Below are 10,345 nucleotides of genomic sequence, written 5' to 3'. Positions count from 1 at the left end.
TGGAGGGTTAGGGTATGCAGGGTTAGGGTATGGAGGGTTAGGGTATGGAGGGTTAGGGTATGGAGGGTTAGGATATGTAGGATTAGGGTATGCAGGGTTAGAGTATGTAGGGTTAAGGTATGAAGTGTTAGGGTATGAAGGGCTAGGGTATGGAGGGTTAGGGTATGAAGTGTTAGGGTATGGAGGGTTAGGGTATGAAGTGTTAGGGTATGGAGGGTTAGGGTATGAAGTGTTAGGGTATGAAGAGTTAGGGTATGAAGTGTTAGGGTATGGAGGGTTAGGGTATGAAGTGTTAGGGTATGAAGTGTTAGGGTATGAAGAGTTAGGGTATGGAGGGTTAGGGTATGAAGTGTTAGGGTATGAAGAGTTAGGGTATGGAGGGTTAGGGTATGAAGTGTTAGGGTATGAAGTGTTAGGGTATGGAGGGTTAGGGTATGGAGGGTTAGGGTATGGAGGGTTAGGGTATGTAGCTAGACTAACTATACTGAACAAAAAATATAAACGCATCATGCAACAATTTCAAAGATTGTGCAGAGTTAGAGTTCATATAACCAAATCAGTCAATTTAAATAAATAAATTTGGACCTAATCTATGGATTTCACATGGCAGAGGCGCAGGGCACAGGCCCACCCACTTGGGAGCCAGGCCCAGCCAATCAGTATAAGTTTCTCTACAAATTACAGACAGGTGAAGAAGCCAGATGGGCTGCGGTTGTGAGGCCAGTTGGACGTACTACCAAATTCTCTAAAACGACGTTGGCTTATGGTAGAGAAATTAACATTTAATTCCCTGGCAATAGCTCTGGTGGGCATTCCTGAGGTCAGCATGCCAATTGCACACTCACTCAAAACATGAGACACCTGTGGCATTATGTTGTGTGACAAAACTGCACATTTTAGACTGGCCTTTTATTGTCCCCAGCACAAGGTGCACCTGTGTATTGATCATGCTGTTTAATAAGGTTCTTAATATGCCACACCTGTCAGTCAGGTGGATGGATTATTTTGTCAAAAGTGAAATGCTCACTAACAGGGATGTAAACAAATGGATGCACAAAATTTGAGAGAAATACGTTTTTTGTGCATATGGAACATTTAAGGGATCTTTTATTTCAGCTCATGAAACATACGACCAAGACTTCACATTCTGCGTTTATATTTTTGTTCAGCCTATGGCTAGTTTGCCAGCCTTGGCGTTGCTATCCGTCCCTACTTTACATAAGGGTCAATAGATATATACTTATACATTTTAAACCTCATCTTACACACATTATTGTACATTCTAGCGATCTACCTTCTGCAGCGATAATTTATTTTTGTTGTCTGTTTCAGATGTTTTCTTCCGGTTCAAGGGCCATGCTCGACAACCGTGATAACCAATCATTGTTAACAGCGGAGCGGCTAACCAATTAATCGCCCTGCGAACAGGAAGTACTTCAGGTTTCGTACTTGTGGAGAAAGCGGCTCGTCGAGAGAAACGTTCATTCACTTAGGACGACTTTGTTATATTATACTAAATCGTTTTTTATTCATTTGCTTAGTCATGATTGAGCCAAAGAAGAGACCGGGGGACATGGCGGTGGTTCCTGCGGGTGGAGTCAAGAGGCCCAGGGCCGAGCTGATCGCTGCGGCACAGTCGCAACAACTCGTGGCCATGGTTAGGAAAGAGGGGGACATCAAAGTACAAGGGAAACGCTATCTAGTTTCAGAAAGTTGTTAGCTAGTTATGTTTTCAGTCTTTCGACTAATGGCAAATTCTGTCAAATGCAGCCACAATTAGCTGTGACTGATATGTTGACTGTTTGCTAGCTAAAGGAAGGCTATCCGATGTAAATACAGCTAGCAGGACGCTAATTTAGTTACTGCTGATAAGGATACCGGATAGCATGGACCAGATTGCTAGTGATCCATGCACATACAGTAACGTCTGTCTGTAAGTCTGTAATATGACAACATGATGTTCTCCTCCCTTCTCCAGGGCCCTCCCCGCAGCTCCAGCCTGCAGGCTCCCATCATGTTGATGTGTGGCCATGAGGGAGAGGTCTACTGCTGCAAGTTCCATCCTAACGGGGCCACACTGGCCTCCTCTGGCTATGACAGGCTCATCTGTAAGTTAAACACAGACTTTATATATACAGTACCAGTCAAAAGTTTGGACATACCAACTTCTACATTGTAGAATAATAGTTAAGACATTAAAAGGATTAAATAACATATGGAATCATGTAGTAACCAGAAAAGTGTTAAAATAAATACAAATATATTTGAGATTCTTCAAAGAAGCCACCCTTTGCCTTGATGGCAGCTTTGCACACTCTTGGCATTCTCTCAACCTGCTTCATGAGGTAGTCACCTGGAATGCCTCTCTCTCTCTCTACAGTGATGTGGAATGTGTACGGGGACTGTGATAACTTTGCCACCCTGAAGGGACACAGTGGTGCTGTGATGGAGCTTCACTACAACACAGACGGCAGGTAGGATACTCACACTCTCACACACTTGCTCAGGTCAGGGAAAAACGTGATGTTGTGTGACGGTTGTTATAGTTGTTGACAACACGTTGGGAGAATATGACGTGTGTTTTCTGGCCCTATCCCTGTGTGCAGCCTGCTGTTCAGTGCCAGCACAGACAAGACTGTGGGAGTGTGGGACAGTGAGACGGGTGAGAGGATCAAGCGTCTGAAAGGCCACACCTCCTTCGTTAACTCCTGCTACCCTGCTCGCCGCGGGCCTCAGCTCGTCTGTACCGGCAGCGACGACGGAACCGTCAAGGTAACCGTGGCGACCGATGTTCTTCAACCCTGGTCCCAGACAGCTACCTGGGTGTGCAGGCTTTAGTTCCAGCTTGGTACTAACACACCCGTTTACCCGATATTTTCGTTGAAAGCTGCTTTATCGAGGAACAGTAAAGAATTGACCTACTGTGATATTGTCTCATCTAGCGATCTGAAGATGCATGGACTTAACTGTAAGTCGCTCTGGATAAGAGCGTCTGCTAAATAACTAACATGTGAATGTGTTAATGTTGGGTTGGAACTAAAGCCTACCACGCAGAACCTGGGGAGTGTTGGTTGACTGCTGTTCTAGTTGTGGGACATCAGTCAGGTGTGTGTGTGTGTGTGTGTGTTATAGCTGTGGGACATTAGTCAGGTGTGTGTGTGTGTGTGTTATAGCTGTGGGACATTAGTCAGGTGTGTGTGTGTTGTAGCTGTGGGACATCAGTCAGTCAGGTGTGTGTGTGTTGTAGCTGTGGGACGTCAGTCAGTTGTGTGTGTGTGTGTGTGTGTGTGTAATAGCTGTGGGACGTCAGTCAGTTGTGTGTGTGTGTGTTATAGCTGTGGGACATCCGTAAGAAGGGGGCGGTCCATACGTTCCAGAACACCTACCAGGTGTTGGCCGTCACATTCAACGACACCAGCGACCAGATCCTGTCTGGAGGCATCGACAACGACATCAAGGTACGTGTGTGTGTGTGTGTGTGTGTGTGTGTGTGTGCGCGCGCGCGTGTGTGTGGCATGGCTACTGTTGTCACATGCCGTAACATCATAGCACCTCATTCAACCTCTATACCTATCAATGTCTCTTTGTGACTGTGTCACCCAGAGCGACTGTTTTGGATTCGTCACTTTGAAAGATCCAATCTAGCTAGTCCAGATGAGTGAGGAATGAATCACGGAATGGCATGCTCCATCAGAACTCAATCCAAACTAATAAAAAGGCCATTAATAATTCTACTGGGATTATTGATCAGGTGGTGGCTGTGTAGTGGAGACATAGTGAGCAACACAGTACAGCGCTCCCGAGTGGCGCAGCGGTCTGAGTCATTGCATCTCGGTGCTAGAGGCGTCACTACAGACCCTGGTTCGATTCTGTTCGGCTGTTTCCCAACCGGCCGTGATTAGGAGTCCCATAGGGACTGACCGTCGGAGGATCTGGAGGGAGGGAGACTGGATGATCAAAATGACCTGGAATAGGTTAATGAAGTGAAATGAACAGGGAGATGGACGTCGGACTCACCCAACGTCTCTTTTTGGCGCTTGAGGGAGGGATGGGTCTGACAGCGTGCAAGCAGTCAGGGGCTCCTGGTTGGCTGGTGCGTGTGGGCCTGAAGCAGGGCATCTGTCTCCTGCTGACAGGTTCTCTTGAGGCATGCTGGGTAGCTGAGCAGAAGATATTCACAATCAAAGATGTGATGACAGTAGCCTGTCATATATCAATCATAACACATTCTTCCAACCACATACATTCACAGTAAATGGTCATGGGAAAGGTGGTAAAAAATGACTCGTCATTTACGTATATACTGAATCATCAGATATAATCACATTTTATTTGTCACATTCGCCGAATACAACAGATGTAGTAGACCTTACTGTGAAATGCTTATTAACAAGCCCTTAACCAACAATGCAGTTTTAAGAAACATAAGAGTTAAGAAGAAAAATATGTACTAAATTAACTAAAGTAAAAAAAATAAAAGAGCAACAATAAAATAACGAGTCGATGTGCGGGGGTCGAGGTAATTGAGGTAACATGTACATGTAGGTAGGGGTAAAGTGACTATGCATAGATAATAAACAGTGAGTAGCAGCAGTGTACAAAACAAATGGGGGGGAGGGGTCAATGTAAATAGTCCTGGTAGCCATCTGATTAGCTGTTCAGCAGTCTTATGGCTTGGGGTTAGAAGCAGTTCAGAAACCTTTTGGACCTCGACTTGGCGCTCCGGTACCGTTTACTGTTTGGTAGCAGAGAGGACAGTCTATGACTAGGGTGGCTGGAGTTTTTGGCAATTTTTAGGGCGTTCCTCTGACTAGCGCTAACCTCTGTAGCGCCTTGCGGTCGGATGCCGAGCAGTTGCCATACCAGGCAGATGTATAACTTTTTGAGGATCTGAGGACCCTTGACAAATATGGGTTGTATTTACAATGGTGTTTGTTCTTCACTGGTTGCCATTTTCTTCTGGCAACAGGTCACAAATATTGCTGAAGGTGATGTCACACTGTGGTATTTCACCCAGTAGATGTGTAATTTGAGGGAAATGTGTGTCTCTAATATGGTCATACATTGGGCAGGAGGTTAGGAAGTGCAGGTAGTTTCCACCTCATTTTGTGGGCAGTGTGGACATAGGCCAGACCAGGCTCTCAAGAGAAGACAGGCTTTCTCAATAGCAAGGCTATGCTCACTGAGTCTGTACATAGTCAAAGCTTTCCTTACTTTTGGGTCAGTCACAGAGGTCAGGTATTCTGCCACTGTGTACTCTCTGTTTAGGGTCAAAAGGCATTTTAGTTTGCTCTGTTTTTTTGGTAAATTCTTTCTAATGTGTCAAGTAATTATCTTTTGTTTTTCTCATGATTTGGTTGGGTCTAATTGTGTTGCTGTCCTGGGGCTCTGTGGGGTCTGTTTGTGAACAGAGCCCCAGGACCAGTTTTCTTCTGGGACTCTTCTCCAGGTTAATATCCCTGTATGTGAAGGCTTTATGGAAGGGTTGGGAGTTGCTTCCTCTCTCTCTACTCCCCCCACCTCAATTCTCCCTAGTAAGTGGTTCCTTCCGAGGTTCCACGGAGCAGTGTCAAATGACACACACATAGCATTTTGATTGGGCTATAACTGCCTGTGATGGGCAGGACTTGCAGGAGGTATGTTTTTTTTTTAATGAATTTGATCAAGTTATGTTAGTTAGTTAGCCTATTGATTCATCAAGAATTAATAAATGCAACTAACATTTTTCTCTTAATATAACCACCTAGCCATTTTCATGAAGTTGGCTTTAGCTAGCCTGCTAGATAGATTCCCAACCTCATTACTAGCTACCAAGCCATTTCAGGCTATCAATCAAGTTAGAGTAGCTTGTCTAAGGATCTTAGCTAACCCTAGACTTTAGAAAAATACTTAAACGTCATTAATTCTTGGGTTATGGCGTTTATATAGGAGTTGTAGTAAACTCAGGTTTTAAAGTTTGTTTTATTAAAATGACAATTGAACAGGTAAAGACGAATTCTTAGATAACCTTTGGAGAAAAATAGACGTTTTTGACATAATTAGGCATAATTATGTCAGGGCAAAGCTGTTTTCAGGAGTTTAAAGTTGGCTCGCGACCTCTTCATCCTCAAATAATGGGTGCATGACGCCCCTACTCACTCAAACACACACACACTTTTGTTTTTTTAATGCATATTTCACCCCCATTCTCATCTTTGTGGTATTGCACTGATTCCTGAGCTCCCTCTCTCTCTCCCTCTCCCCAATCCAGCCATCAATCTATACCAGTCAAAAACACCTACTCATTCAAGGGTTTTTATTTTTTACTATTTTCTACATTGTAGAATAATAGTGAAGACATCAAAACTATGAAATGACACATATGGAATCATGTAGTAACCAAAAAAGTGTTAAACAAATTAAAATATATTTTATATTTGAGATTCTTCAAATAGCCACCCTTTGTCTTGATGACAGCTTTGCACTCTCTCAACCAGCTTCATGAGGTAGTCACCTGGAATGCATTTCAATTAACAGGTGTGCCAAAAGTTCATTTGTGGAATTTCTTTCCTAAATGCATTTGAGCCAATCAGCTGTATTGTGACATGGTAGGGGTGGTATTCAGAAGATAGCACTATTTGGTAAAATACCAAATCCATATTATGACAAGAACAGCTCAAATAAGCAAAGAGAAATGACAGTCCATTATTACTTTAAGACATGAAGGTCAGTCAATACGGAACATTTCAGTAACTTTGATCATTTCTTCAAGTGCAGTCGCAAAAACCATCAAGCGCTATGATGAAACTGTCTCTCATGAGGACCACCACAGGAAAGGAAGACCAAGAGTTACCTCTGCTGGAGGATAAGTTCGTTAGAGTTACCTCTGCTGGAGGATACGTTCATTAGAGTTACCAGCCTCAAATTGTAGTCCAAATAAATGTTTCAGAGTTTAAGTAACAGACACATCTCAACATCAACTGTCCAGAGGAGACTGTGTGAATCAGGCCACTAATAAAGGACACTAATGAATAATCTCAAATATAAAATATATTTGTATTTGTTTAACACTTGTTTGGTTACTGCATGATTCCATGTGTGTTATTTCATCGTTTTGATGTCTTCACTATTATTCTACAATGTAGAAAATAATAAAAATGAAGAAAAACCCTTGAATGAGCAGGTGTTCTAAAACTTTGGACTGGTTGTGTATATCTGTGTGCCTAGGAGCTCTTGTGTGTTACTCCCTTTCACATTACGTTACATCCCGTACGTACCTTCAGAAAGATGCGTGAGAGAGAGAGACCAGATCTTACCAGGAGGCTACCTGTGTCGCGTTGTCAGACCAGTGAATAACTTACTTCCTGTCTCTCTGTGAGTGCAGGTGTGGGACCTGAGGCAGAATAAGATGATCTATGGTATGCATGGTCATGGGGATTCTCTGACTGGCCTCTGTCTGAGCTCAGAGGGATCCTACCTCCTCTCCAACTCCATGGACAACACAGGTCAGTGTGTGTGGTTACAATACTTGAGTGTTGTCCTATGTGGCTCGGTTGCAACGCCAAGGGTCGTGGGTTCTATTCCTACTGAGGCCACTCATGACTAAGTCGCTTTGGATAAAAAAATCGCTGCCACCGGCCCAAGCTCCCGACCTCCAGGCCACCAAGAGCTGCCCCTCAACCATCCGAGACCCCCCCCCCACCCCAACTATACACGTAGAATATATTATATTGTTATATTATGTACTAATGTGTGTGTGTGTGTGTGTTGTCCCGTAGTACGTATTTGGGACGTCCGTCCGTTCGCTCCCAAGGAGAGGTGTGTGAAGATATTCCAGGGGAACATTCACAACTTTGAGAAGGTAAATTAAGACTTTTGATCAGTGTGAGAGATTCAAGAGTTTTTTTGTTGTTGTTTTTGATTTTGGAACTGAAGAGACTTTCATTGCCAGTGTGTTTTAATATTCGTGCTCCTGTCATGTGTGTCAGTCTAGTGGCCTGGTTATAACATATTAATTAACTTGTTTATAATACAATGCTGTGTCCACAGAACCTTCTGAGGTGTTCCTGGTCTGCTGACGGCAGCAAGATTGCAGCAGGCTCAGCTGACAGGTGAGCACACACACACACACACAGCAATACAACCCCCCCCCCAAAGAAAATGCACCAAACACCTCCTGTATGATCCTTTTACAAGCTGTTTGTGTGTGTTTCCAGGTTTGTGTATGTGTGGGACACCACCTCTCGTAGGATCCTGTACAAGCTGCCAGGGCACGCTGGGTCAGTCAACGAGGTTGCCTTCCATCCAGAGGAGCCTATTGGTGAGAGGACTCTGTTTATATCCGTGTATCTGGCGAATCACACGCTCTCCCTGTCTCTTTCTATAGCTTTTTTCCATTGCGGGTTTAATCTTTGTCTAGTCTTTTTTTTACATTTTATTTGGTCTGTCCTCTCTCTCGTTCTCTAATAGTGACTATTTTATTTTTTCCCCCCACAGTCCTTTCTGGCGCCAGTGACAAGAGACTCTACATGGGAGAGATTCAGTAGGACTGTCGTGTGTGTGTGTGTGTGGTGAATGTTCTGCCCCGGAGCCTTGTGTGTATGGATCCAGCCCCCAACTGTGTGAATGAAATGTATTTTTTTATATGCTTCTGTTTTATTTAGTAACATCCTCAGAGACTGTCATTTACTTTAGAATGTCCAGTCACAACAACCAACACCTGTGTTTTTTTTTTAAATTTCTCTTAATAAACTACGTCTGGGGAAAAATATTGTTCTAAGTTATTTGGATTTTTACAAATTATCTTTGAAAGACAGGGTTCTGAAAAAAAGGGACGTTTCTTTTTCTGCTGAGTTTATATTGACACTGAAATTATAATGCACAAATAAAATCCTATTTGTAGAACCTTTTTTAAGTGCCAACTAAACAGGTTTGACAATTTCTTCTGAAATCAGCCGTAAATCCCCTTGTGACAGCGGGAATGGAAGATTGCAAGCTCCACACAAAACAATTGTATTAAATAATTTCTAGCTTGTCTATTTATGGGTAACAGGGTTGATTGCCGTATGCTAAACCCACTCAGTTTTCCACAACATAAGACCAGAAAATTTGCCTGGCTACCCAAACTCATTGCTCCACCACGCCCACAAACGTTTCTTCCCTGCAATCAAATCAAAATGTGTTTGTCACATGCACCGAATACAACAGGTGTAGTAGACCTTACAGTGAAATGCTGAATACAACAGGTGTAGTAGACCTTACAGTGAAATGCTGAATACAACAGGTGTAGTAGACCTTACAGTGAAATGCTGAATACAACAGGTGTAGTAGACCTTACAATTAAATGCTGAATACAACAGGTGTAGTAGACCTCACAGTGAAATGCTGAATACAACAGGTGTAGTAGACCTTACAATTAAATGCTGAATACAACAGGTGTAGTAGACCTCACAGTGAAATGCTGAATACAACAGGTGTAGTAGACCTCACAGTGAAATGCTGAATACAACAGGTGTAGGTAGACCTTACAGTGAAATGCTGAATACAACAGGTGTAGTAGACCTTACAGTGAAATGCTGAATACAACAGGTGTAGTAGACCTTACAGTGAAATGCTGAATACAACAGGTGTAGTAGACCTTACAGTGAAATGCTGAATACAACAGGTGTAGTAGACCTTACAGTGAAATGCTGAATACAACAGGTGTAGTAGACCTTACAGTGAAATGCTGAATACAACAGGTGTAGTAGACCTTACAGTGAAATGCTGAATACAACAGGTGTAGTAGACCTTACAGTGAAATGCTGAATACAACAGGTGTAGTAGACCTTACAGTGAAATGCTGAATACAACAGGTGTAGTAGACCTGACAGTGAAATGCTGAATACAACAGGTGTAGTAGACCTTACAGTGAAATGCTGAATACAACAGGTGTAGTAGACCTCACAGTGAAATGCTGAATACAACAGGTGTAGTAGACCTCACAGTGAAATGCTGAATACAACAGGTGTAGTAGACCTTACAGTGAAATGCTGAATACAACAGGTGTAGTAGACCTTACAGTGAAATGCTGAATACAACAGGTGTAATAGACCTTACAGTGAAATGCTTACTTACAAGCCCTTAATAACCAACAGTGCAATTTTTAAGTAAAAATAAATAATTGCTATTGGGTGAACAATTGGATAAGGAAATAAAACAACAACAGTAGCAATTGATGTGGTGTACTCCAATGAGTCGAGATTTGAGTCTTCCCCAACGATTTCAACAACACATTGTAAGCATTCTGATTGGTCCAGAGCCAGAACCCCATGGGTAAAGCAATCCAATGGCTGATGACTTTGTTTTGTACAACACCCCTCATTTT

General features: G+C 43.0%; 1 protein-coding gene across 1 annotated transcript; it reads left to right on the top strand.

Moving 5' to 3' along the window:
• Positions 1-1,324: 1,324 nt before the first annotated feature.
• On the top strand, positions 1,325-8,747 carry LOC110487890 (U5 small nuclear ribonucleoprotein 40 kDa protein). The gene is made up of 10 exons (XM_021559808.2): positions 1,325-1,657; positions 1,979-2,108; positions 2,381-2,474; positions 2,607-2,772; positions 3,336-3,458; positions 7,364-7,484; positions 7,758-7,840; positions 8,029-8,090; positions 8,196-8,299; positions 8,476-8,747. The coding sequence occupies exons 1-10, from the start codon at positions 1,544-1,546 to the stop codon at positions 8,523-8,525; spliced, it is 1,047 nt and encodes a 348-aa protein (XP_021415483.1). The 5' UTR covers positions 1,325-1,543; the 3' UTR covers positions 8,526-8,747.
• The last annotated feature ends 1,598 nt before the right edge of the window (positions 8,748-10,345 follow it).

The sequence above is a fragment of the Oncorhynchus mykiss genome, chromosome 32 (genome assembly GCF_013265735.2).
Source record: "Oncorhynchus mykiss isolate Arlee chromosome 32, USDA_OmykA_1.1, whole genome shotgun sequence".
Taxonomy (NCBI): Eukaryota; Metazoa; Chordata; class Actinopteri; order Salmoniformes; family Salmonidae; genus Oncorhynchus; species Oncorhynchus mykiss.
The sequence above is the reverse complement of the archived record's forward strand: the minus strand, read 5'-3'. Positions and strand labels throughout refer to the sequence as shown.